This window comes from Brassica oleracea, chromosome C5, assembly GCF_000695525.1.
Source record: "Brassica oleracea var. oleracea cultivar TO1000 chromosome C5, BOL, whole genome shotgun sequence".
Taxonomy (NCBI): domain Eukaryota; kingdom Viridiplantae; phylum Streptophyta; class Magnoliopsida; order Brassicales; family Brassicaceae; genus Brassica; species Brassica oleracea.
The window spans coordinates 32,457,876-32,469,555 of record NC_027752.1 but is presented as its reverse complement, the minus strand read 5'-3'; the positions used below and the strand labels follow the sequence as shown (position 1 = coordinate 32,469,555).

The window sequence follows — 11,680 nt, the reverse complement described above, 5'->3', positions numbered from 1 at the left end:
TGTAACTAAAAGTAACTAAATTCCTAAAAGGGTTTGGTAATGTGCTTTCCATTTTGATTGATTAGGTTAAGCTTTTCATTTTTCATGTACTTGATACCATTTTCATGTATCAATAATATATTTACCTGACATGACAAATAATTGGAATAAACGTTAGGATTTTAAAAATTAATATTACGTTCTAAACATACATTTTATAATTTTCGTTTGCAAAAAGTGTACAGTATATGTAGATCGATATGTAGATATTATATTGATCATTACTGACTCATGGTGATAACGAAAAGGTAAACTAAACCAACAGCTAGAAGAATAAGAAATAGTATATAACTTATATAACTTACAAGTTACTTTTGCAGCTTGATCATGATCAAAACTATGATTAGATATAATATAAAATGTACTTAACATAATTCTTTTATTCACGAAAATGAAATCAAACCCTAATTCGCAACTTCGTTTCGACATTTCCCGTAAACTTTTCAGTTCGCACGATACTAAAAGGATGTCAGTCCTTTTTCTCTGCTCAAGCACTCATAGATGTTAAATTACATCTCCCTTTTCATCAAGTGCATAATCATATTCTCTATTCTCTATAGTTTTATCAATTATTATATCTATTTTTTAGGGTTACGAAAAGATGCTCTTCGAATCCAGGAACTATAATGCATACCAACCTCATATATATACATATGTGTATTAGTAGTATAGATTTAAGATCATTTCCCAACTGCCATTAGTAATTTCATTTTTTATCTTAGAGCTTTTCAGACTCCTTTCTATATATTTTCTATGTTTTTCTCTAAAATAAAAGAATTTTTAGAAAATGCTATTTTTGATTCTATATTTAGATGCAAAATAGAATTTCTCTACATTTTTATTAAAAATAGAGAAAATCTAAAGACCTATATTTTTAAAAATATACATTTATAGTAGAGTTTTAAGTTTAGAGGAAATTAGAAAAGTGAGTTGGAGATGACGTGAAGTATGTGTAAAACATTGATTTTGAATCAGCTACTCACGAAAACTAAAATAAATTTCGGATCAAGTAATGAATAAATCTGGTTTACGAGAGGTATCAAGTTTACGTTCGGAATGTTGTTGCACACTTGTTCTAAAATCAAACGTTTATGTTTTCGGTTTTTCATATTGAGGTTTATCCACTTAAATATTGTGTCTTTTTTATTTCTTTTTCAATATATTTTTAGAACAATACTTGGGTTCACCCCCGCATCAATTTTTATAGCCAACCAAAATGACACGTAAAATTAGCTAAAAAAAGTAACAAAATCAAAAAAAAAAAAATCTGAAAAAACAATACCGACGTTAACAACTTCTGCAGAACCCAAAACTCAAAAAATCTAAAAGTTAAACCCAAAACCCTAAACACTAAATCCTAAACCTGAAACCCAAAACTCTAAACTTTAATCCTAAACCCTAAACCCAAAACTCTAAACCATAAACCCTAATCACTAAATCCTAAACCCAAAATCCTAAACTATAAACTCTAAATCCAAAACTCTAAACCATAAACCCTAAATACTAATTCTTAAACCCTAAACCCTAAACCCTAAACCATAAACCATCAATCTTAAACTTTAAATTCTAAACCTTAAATATTAAACTCGAACCCTAATTAAGTGATGAGTTTAAGGTTTAGGATTTAGGGTAGTATTTAGGGTTTAGGGTTTAGGATTTAGGGTTAGAGTTTAAGATTTAGGGTTTATGGTTTAGAGTTTTAGGTTTAGGATTTACGATTTGGGTTTAGAGTTTAAGATTTAGAGTTTAGGGTTTAGGATTTGGGGTTTAAAGTTTAAGTTTTTGGTTTAGGGTTTAGATTTTTGATTTTTAGAGTTTCGGGTTTCGCAGACGGTATTAACATCGTGTTGTTTTTTTCAGTCATTTATTTTTTTAGTTTTATTACCTTTTTTAATTAGTTCAACTTGGTACTTTGGTTGATTATAAAAATTGGAGTGAATTTAACCATTCATCCTAGTGGTGAACCTAAGTTTCATATTTTTATAGTTATGGTAACATACGCGATTCAAACATAATTACACAGAGGAACTAATAATGTACTGAAATTTTCTCGCAAAACAGTATTTAGGGTATTACTGGTTTTCCCGTTACCACCCGCAAACGCATTTTTTACGGTTGGTAGCAGTTGTTGGCGTTTTGAAACAATCACTCAAACCGTTATAAACCGCTTCAAGCCGCTCTAAACCTCATAAATTCAGAAGCTAGTTCCAGCTAGCGTTTGCGGGAATTTTTTTTTTTTTTTTACAAATAATATAAATACAAAAATAAAATATTCAATAAAAAATTTAAATTGAAATTATAAAAATACTAAAATATATCTATTACTCTCTCTGTTTCATAATATAAGTAGTTTTGGCTAAAAACATGAAGATTAAAAAATATTTTATAATAAATAGGTTAGATATAATTTAACCAATAAAAAATAAGTCTATTTAATTTGATTGGTCACACTGTATTCAATAAATGTAAAAGTTAACTAGAAATACGAAAACTACTTACATTTTGAAACAAAAACATTTCTCTAAAACTACTTACAATATGAAACGGGGGAGTATCTTTTAATTAATATTATAAAATTTTAAAATAAAATTATTTTCTATAATTTTTAAAAAATTAAAAATATGACTTTCTAAATGTAATTTTTATATTTATTATAATATTATGATTTTTGATATATAATTATATAAAATAGAAATATTGTTAATTTAATATTTATCTGCTGTTGTATTTGGTAGTTAACCATTAATACGTATCCCGCAAACGCACAAATTTCTAACCGCAGAACCAGTCGTACAAATTTTTTAAAACCACTAGAAACCGCAACCATTCGTATCCGCAAACCCTCGCAACCGCAGTCATCTGCGTTTGAACCAGTCATGCCTTTAATATGATATAAATGTTCAAATATTTATCATAAAACTTATTGAAAAAAATAACTCAAAGCAAATGCAAGACTAATCTGGGTTGTTAGTCAAGGGATAAAATGTTCTTTATGTATATATCTAAAGCCTTTTTGACGGCGGTCATATAGATAAATTTTAAAATTATAATTCAAATGGGTTATTTCGAGCTTAACTCTAATTTAAAAATTAACCATCCATACCAATATACAGAACTAGTGCTTGATTCAGAGGAACAATTGATCTCATCAAAAGCTGGGACCTTTTAAATTATAATAATATACAAATATCTATACGTATATATTTTAAAATATATATATATATATATACCTATGTGCATAATAACAAATCTGGGTATATGAATAGAGGTGTAGCAAGTCCTTTCTTTATAGCAAAACATCTATAACTCTAAGCAGAGCTCGTTATAGAAACAGAACAGAAACAGAGCCTTCATTACTTTCTTTCCTTTCTGAGCAAATCCTCGTTCTGTTTCTTTCCCTTTTGGGGGTTGAAACTCTATAAAGCAGAACCGTTATCAGTTTCCTCTCTGCACTCATCTCTTTGTTCTCTTTCTTTCTCTTTTGGGTCCAATGGAAGGATTAGAATCGGTTTATGCGCAAGCTATGTACGGTATGAACCGACAGAACAAAATCATGGAGCATCAAGGGTCAGATTTGATCTGGGGAGGCAATGAGCTGATCCCTCGAGAGCTCTGTTCTTCTTCTTTCTCATCTCACCAGCTCATTAATCCGAATCTTGGCAGCTGTTTCATGTCCGATCTTGGAGTCATTGATGAGATTCAACATCAACAACATGTCGGAAACAGAGCTGCTTCCATAGATCCATCATCGCTGGAGTGTTTGTTATCAGCGACGACGAACACTTCGACGGAAGACGACGAAGGAATCTCTGCGCTTTTCTCAGATTGTCAGACTCTTTGGAGCTTTGGTGGAGGAATCTCATCTGCAGAGTCTGAGAACAGAGAGATCACTACAGACACAACAACAAAGCCTAAGTCTTTGAAGAGAAACAGAGACGAGACAGGAAGTCACTTCCGTCTTGTCCATCATCCTCAAGATGATACAGAGAAGGGAAGCTTCAAGCTTATATACGATGAGAATCAAACAAAATCCAAGAAACCAAGAACAGAGAAAGGAGGTGGTTCTTCCAACATCAGTTTCGGACATTCAGCTTCTTTGTCTGATAATGCCGAGCCTGATGCAGAAGCGATCGCGCAGATGAAGGAGATGATATACAGAGCCGCTGCGTTCAGACCGGTGAACTTCGGTTTGGAGACCGTTGAGAAGCCTAAGAGGAAGAACGTGAAGATATCGACGGATCCTCAAACGGTGGCAGCGAGGCAGAGGAGGGAGAGGATAAGCGAGAAGATTAGGGTTTTACAGACATTGGTTCCAGGTGGGACTAAGATGGACACTGCTTCAATGCTTGATGAGGCTGCTAATTATCTTAAGTTCCTTAGAGCGCAAGTAAAGGCTTTAGAAAACTTGAGACCCAAGCTTGACCCAACCAATCTCTCCTTCTCCTCTCCTTTATTCCACCCTTCTTTTCTTCCCATGCAAAACCCTAATCAGATCTAAACATGTCAGTTCATCATTATCATCATCATCATCAACAGAATCATAGCTTCTTGATTGTTTTAGCAGTTCTCAAGAAAAGGCAAGAATGTTGTGTTGGGCAGTGTTGTTTCTACTTTCCAGTCTTTGTTTTCTGCATTTCTTTTCATACAAAGTTCTTTTTTTTTTAATTCTCTTTTTGTAGTATCTGTGGAATTTCGAGGGTTGAAATTGTGAAAAACAGAGCCCTAAAGATGTTAATTTACTGTCTCTGCAACATTTTTTCACCCTTTTATTATTTTATTTGAGGAAAGAAAGGGTAAGATACTTGCAATTATGAAGAAATGATTATTAGCAAAAGTGTTAAGAAAGTGCCTCTATCTCTATTATCTTTTTTACAATTTTTGTTAAAAAGTTTTAGCTTTTCTTGGAGAACTCTTTTAGAATATAACTGATTAAATATTCATCCTCTTTTTCTTGTAATCTATAAACTGTCGCTCAAACTTTATATTAATATCAATAACTATATTGCAAGATTTTAAAGGTTTTTTCTTTATTATATTGGCACTTAGGGACACTGATCCACAAAAATTGATTTCAGATCTGTCTTTACTTCCAGGATAAATTTCAGCCAAAAGCCAGTATGTATATATCCTGATTGCTGAATAGAGTTAGTTGGTGGAAGAAAATTATTATATACTTTATATTAAATTTATCTTAACAGAACTGTGTTGTTTTTGTTTGGTTATATATAAAGACAGAGATTTAACAGTTTGTTTAGAGATTAATAAAGAGTTAAGAATGTTGAAGGCGTGCGCCTTGAGAATAGAACTCGCACCTGACTCAAACACCCTAAAATGCTCACCACATGCTTCTCTCTATCACCCTCTCTTTTTATTCTTCTTTTTTGTCTTTTGGTTTTTGTCTTGTTTCTCCCCCTAATATCTCCTAAACACCGTCTTCCTCGTTTATTATTATTTATGTTGTTCTTTTCATGGATGTGTTCTTTTTTACTTGGGTTATTTTTACATTTTTCAGTGTCATACCGGATGTCAAAATCGGATAATCACCACCCATCTGATTCGATCACTTGGACCGGTAAACCCGCAACCCATGCCATGCACTAGTCTGATTTAGTTACACTAATTAATTGGAACTCTTTTGATCTGTTTAAATCCAGAAAACTCCATGTGTTCTGCATGTAACTTATAAGGTCTTTAATATACATAATGTGTTCCATCAAGTTTTAGAAAAACTGATGTCGTGATGTATACAGTCTTAGAAAACGTAGACTACATAAATGACTTAGAAAACGTAGACTACATAAATGAAAAAGATTGTGACATGTAGTTGTTTGTGACTTTGTGTTAATATCATGAATGGATCGCTACTTGGATTTAGGTATGTTATTGAAAACAACAAAACACGGAAGCACAAACGGTCTAATTACACAAATAGTCTATTTACCACTGAACTGGATGAAGTACGCTAGTGGCTGACCGCAAGAGTTAGTATTGACTGTATTGTTGGACTTTTAGTGTGTGTGTTTGATCTAAGTGAGATGCTTTACAATTTACATCATGTTTTGTCTTAGCATAGATTTGTTCCAGATCAAGAAGAGACTACACTCCAAACCCAAACTCCTAGTTAAAAAAACTACACTATATGCAGTTACTTGTGGAAAAGACCCATAATTAAGGCCTATTGCAACCCGGCAATTGGATGGAAATATAGTCTATAGTGTATAACGGTTATTGAGTCATCAAAGTAATGAAACAATCTGAGTCCGAGATGCAACCGACTTGGTTTGGTAGCTTGTTATGAAAAACAGGCTTATCTATAACGACAAACATTTTAAGTCAAGTATATACATTGGATGATTTGGCAGATAAAATATGATTTTTACATTAGATATTATAATATCATATATTCAAGTTGACTCCCAACAAACGGAAAACTCTAAGAACACAATCATTTTTATAAAAAAACTATATTATAACCAAAAGAAAAGTCAGGAATCGATGGAGGTTTGCTAGCTGGTGAGATAAGAGAGATCGATCATGTTTGTTGACTTTTTCTTTGAACGGTTATGGTTTTTTGTTTGTTTCCGTGTAACGTTTTAGACAAAGATGTTCCTCTGAAGCAACCTATTTTCGGAAAGTTTAACATATAACCTTAATTACTTAATAAATCCGAGATTTTGGTCCTACTAATCATTAGAATTCAAAGAGAAAATCCTCCAAAATTATGGTACAAAGACATGGTCCGCAAAATCAAACAAACAACCTCATGAGTACACATGTCCATCCACTTATTAAGTATTATAATTATTAGGGCAAATAAAATTAATTTCAAGAAGAAAGTATCTTGTCAAATCAGAGGATATACACACACTTGATGACGAGAGCTGAATATTTCTTACTCTATCAACTTGGCAACTTCTTAGCTTATAATTAACGAAAACAGCATCCAGTTGTCCACAATCATCAACCGATATGATATACCCCTACATTATCATCATTTCGATTTTATTAATTATTCCTCAACTTGTTCTTCTTTCAAAAAATCAATTTGAATTTTTCAACTTTTCAAAGCAATATAGATTTTTTTGGGTGTAAATATTAATAGTATATTAGTTCTCTTTATGTTAAAATATAGTTCTCTTTTAATCATTTCACGTAACCTGATAATCTTTGCGCTAAAAATCTGTATGCACTTAACCAGAATATACTAGGGAAAAATACTACAATATACCAACATAAAGTAAATTTTATGAGATAATTTAAAATAAACCAAAGTATAACCTTTTATATCGAACTAATGCACATTAGCACACATATGCAACTAATTAAGTAAACTTTATAGTAATATATTAATTAGAACAATTATATTCATTTAGCTTTATCTAATTAGTGACTGAGACAATTAGAAACACCAAAACATTTTCACGACAATACTGAAAAATGTAACGAGGTGACCATGCATGAACATTGTTGATATTATTTGGGCTTGAAATAAACAGACATTAAATTTTCATACAAGAAATGGAACGCGTACAGAAGAAGATCACTTTGATATAAACTAGATTTTGATATTCTTTAAAAATACGGGTATATTTTTAACAATCTGTTAAAATTTGATTGAATTTATAAATTTTAGTACAAACAAATAATTTAAAATTTGTTCTATTAGTATTTCAAAAAAAGATTGTTCTATTATATTTTTAAATTTCCAAGCAATGTTTTCATATCCGACCCAAACCGTGGTTGAACCGATAGACCCGAGAAGTGTGTATACTCCGGTTTGGTTTTAATAAAAATTTGTTAATTAAAAATCCGATAAAACCTCGTAAGAAATCATAAAATCCGCGAGGTCTGGGTATTCAGATACCCGTTCGGGTCCGGGTCGGGTGCTTCAGATTTTTGGGTTTTTGGGTGGAGAGGTACAAAACCCGTTCGGGTTATTTTATACTTCAGATCGGGTTCAGGTTTATAAAGTTCAGGTTATTTCGGGTTATTTCGGGTATAATCGAACTGTGTAACAAATAATAATTTTTTTAATGTATCTTTGATTTGACCCCGCGAGACGAGAAACAATACTGTTGAAGTTATAAGATTGAATAACTTAATATAAGATTTATGATCTTTTTGATTTGTTATTACGTTGAGAAACACGAGCATGTATTCTTTTTCTTCGTGTAATTTCTATTTGTATTATCTTGAATAGAAAATGGTAAAGAATCCATCTATTCATAAATAAAAATCAAAGAGACATCAGAATCAAACAGAAATCAAACCTGGATAATAATGAATGTTCGAGCTCGTGCATGTGTAAAGAGCAAAGAGAAAACAAATCGCAAATCTTTCTTGTAATCAAACATAAATCAAAATCGCAAAGTATAGTGATTCATACTGTCATAAAATGAGTTTGAGTATGTACTGAACATATACGTTGAAGAAGGAGAAGACAGAAAGATGAATGGGAATGGAAGATGTAAGTTTAGGGTTAGTAATATATATATATATTCGGGTACTTCGAGTAATTGGTTCGAGTATCAGATACAACCAATCGGGTACGGGTATCCGGACTGGTTGAATCGTAAACCCGTTCAAATTTTTTTTAACTTCGGTTCGTTTCGGTTTAGGTTTTCGGGTCGGTTCGGGTTCGGGTTTCGGTTAATAACCCACGCCCAAAACCCGCTATTAACCCACGATCCAATATCGGATGATCCGCTAAATACCTCAAAAAATGATAATATTTTTAAAATCCTTTTAACCAATAAACTTGTAATTTCTTACACTTTGATGAAATTTTCATTATGTCATTTGAGAAAATGAAATAATGGTAATAGAAAATTGCAAAAATTATTGATATGACAACATTAGTTTTTTTTGTTATGATAATTTTGTAATTCTATTTATTTTAGATCTAAAATTTATTTCGATGATAAGTCTTAAAATTTAATTGTATGTATGTTAGGGTTTAGGGTTTGTGTAGGTCAAAGTTATATTTGAGTGATTTAGGATATCAACTTTTTTATTTAGGGTGTAAAGTGAATTTTAAATAATCTAAATTTAGTGTATCTTTTAGTTTGATTTTTTTTTTAAAAATAGTGCTTGAATATAATTGGTTAGAAAAGAATGTGATTAAGTTGAAATTATATTTAATATTGCTTAAATATAATTGGTTATTAAAAAACGTGACAAAAATGAAAATATATTAAAAACTATTTGCATGTAATTGGTTAGCATAATAGATGCCTTTAGATTGGTTGTAATTTAAGTAGAGATTTAAAAAAAAAACTAGAAAAGGCAATGCTACTCAATTGTAAATAAATCTAAAAAATAAGGATATAATCCTAATAGAGATTCTACTATAATAGTATAACTAGATTCTGATCCGCGCTTTGAAAGCGCGGGATGATTTACCTTTTTAAAATTCCTTTTGAAACATACATAATATGTTATTGTGCTAATACAGTTATGCTGATTGTTTATTTTTTTGTATTTAAAAAAATGATTGTTTATGTTTACAAATAGTAGTTGAATCTGAGAATCAATTTATAAAGTGGTACATTTCTAATCCATAAATTTAGTTGTGCAGGTTGTGCAGTTTTATATCTTTTTAAGTTGATTGTATCTATATATTTTCTTAAGTTTATTGTAATGAAAGTAAAAATGAATAAAATACAGTAGGTTTAACAAAATGGGTTATGTTATTTAAGTATCTGAAAAGGATACATTATATATTGGGCTTCGATTAGTAGTAGTAGACATTATAGATTGGGCTAGTATCTTAGTTAGATAAACATGTATGTATTTGAAAATAAAATGTTTGTAAATGTATAAGGGTGATAGTGGTGATGTGTATTTTTTTGTCGACAAAAAAGATAGTGGTGATTGATGTGTATTACGATAGTAAGGGTTTTATTTATAGTAGTAGATTGACCTATTTTTAACGATTTAGTGGACAAATATGTTATAGGCTTATAGCATAAGAATCGTTTAGTTTAGGAAATCCGAATATAGTTGATGCCATCATATCTTCTGAAATTGCTAAAGAATATAAAACTAATTATTGATATTAATCTTTTGATCGTAATCTACGCCATATAGTTACTATAAAATAGGTATTTGTTTTTTATTGATTGAATATATAGGTAGCAAAAATTATTAAAATTATTCTAAAAATGGTAATGGAAATTTTTGTAATTAATTGGAAAAATAAGGAAATCATAAGAAGGATTTTGCTTTAATAGTATAGATAGTTTATGATAAGTTTATATTTCTATTTATTTTAGATCTAAAATTTAATTTGATGATAAGTTTTAAAATTTAATTGTATGTATGTTAGGGTTTAGGGTTTGTGTAGGTCAAAGTTATATTTGAGTGATTTAGGATATCAACCTTTTTATTTAGAGTGTAAAGTGAACTTTGAATAATCTAAATTTAGTGTATCGTTTAGTTTGATTTTTTTTAAATAGTGCTTGAATATAATTGGTTAGAAAAGAATGCTATTAAGTTGGAATTATATTTAGGGAAAATTTGGATAAATGCACTTTAATAAGAATATAATATGAAAAATACACCCTTGTTTAAGCTTTTTGAAAAATACACTTATCTATATATAAATTTACCAAATTGCCCAATCTTAATAGTTATCAATTCCAATTAAACAATTTTAAAAAAATTATTTTAAAAAAAATAAAGGGAAATCTGTATAAACATCATGATAAAGTCAAAACAAGTCATAATTCACATGTTTATCTCATCACACATATTTATCTAATTTTAATGATATTATTTTATTAATTTCTATTTATATATTAATTTCGAATTATATCCTGGGTAAAAAGGTCAATTCATAATTAAGGAAGTGTATTTTTCAAAAGTTAAAATAGAAAATGCAATTATCAAATTTCAAATCCTAAATAGGGTATTTTGCAAATTATCCCTTTTATTTAATATTGCTTAAATATAATTGGTTATTAAAAAACGTGACAAAAATGAAAATATATTAACTACTGTTTGCATGTAATTAGTTAGCATAATAGATGCCTTTTGATTGGTTGTGATTTAAGTAGAGATTTAAAAAAAAAACTAGAAAAGGTAATGTTATGCAATTGTAAATAAATCTAAAAAATAAGGATAGTGTTATAAATCAAGTGATGAATATAACCGGTCCCGTTCATAACCGGCCCAAACCCTAGAAGAAAGAGACATAGCTGAAACCCTAGTGAGAGGAGAGAGAGGCGTCCACATGCCTTAGAGGAGAGAGAGAGGCGGCCACAAGCTTTAGAGAAAAAGAAACCCTATTTACTTTTCCTTGTATATGTAATCTTTCCATTTATGTATTTAGTAGTTATCCTAAATCTAGTTAGATTAGGATTTGTACTCTTTCTTTTTATCTCTATCTTGTAATCCTTATATAAGGGATGTCTTATTCATTAATGAAATACACAGAACTATTCAATCTTCAATCTTCTAATTACAACACTTTATCATTACGATTGTTTTCTACAATCTAAGCTAAAATCGCCAATACCTTAAACCTAACTTAGCCGGCGGCTTTAACCTAATCCCGACGAACCCTAATTCGTCCTAGCTCGCGTTCCAGCTCGTCAGCAACCGATCAGCTCCATCCCTAAGGTGTTCCTGATCCTAGATG

The 11,680-nt window shown here is 30.4% G+C and overlaps 1 protein-coding gene across 1 annotated transcript; it reads left to right on the top strand.

Moving 5' to 3' along the window:
- Nucleotides 1–3,312: 3,312 nt before the first annotated feature.
- Nucleotides 3,313–4,838, top strand: LOC106293150 (transcription factor bHLH87). Its single transcript, XM_013728825.1, has one exon. The coding sequence runs from the start codon at nt 3,530–3,532 to the stop codon at nt 4,535–4,537; it is 1,008 nt and encodes a 335-aa protein (XP_013584279.1). The 5' UTR covers nt 3,313–3,529; the 3' UTR covers nt 4,538–4,838.
- Nucleotides 4,839–11,680: the final 6,842 nt, after the last annotated feature.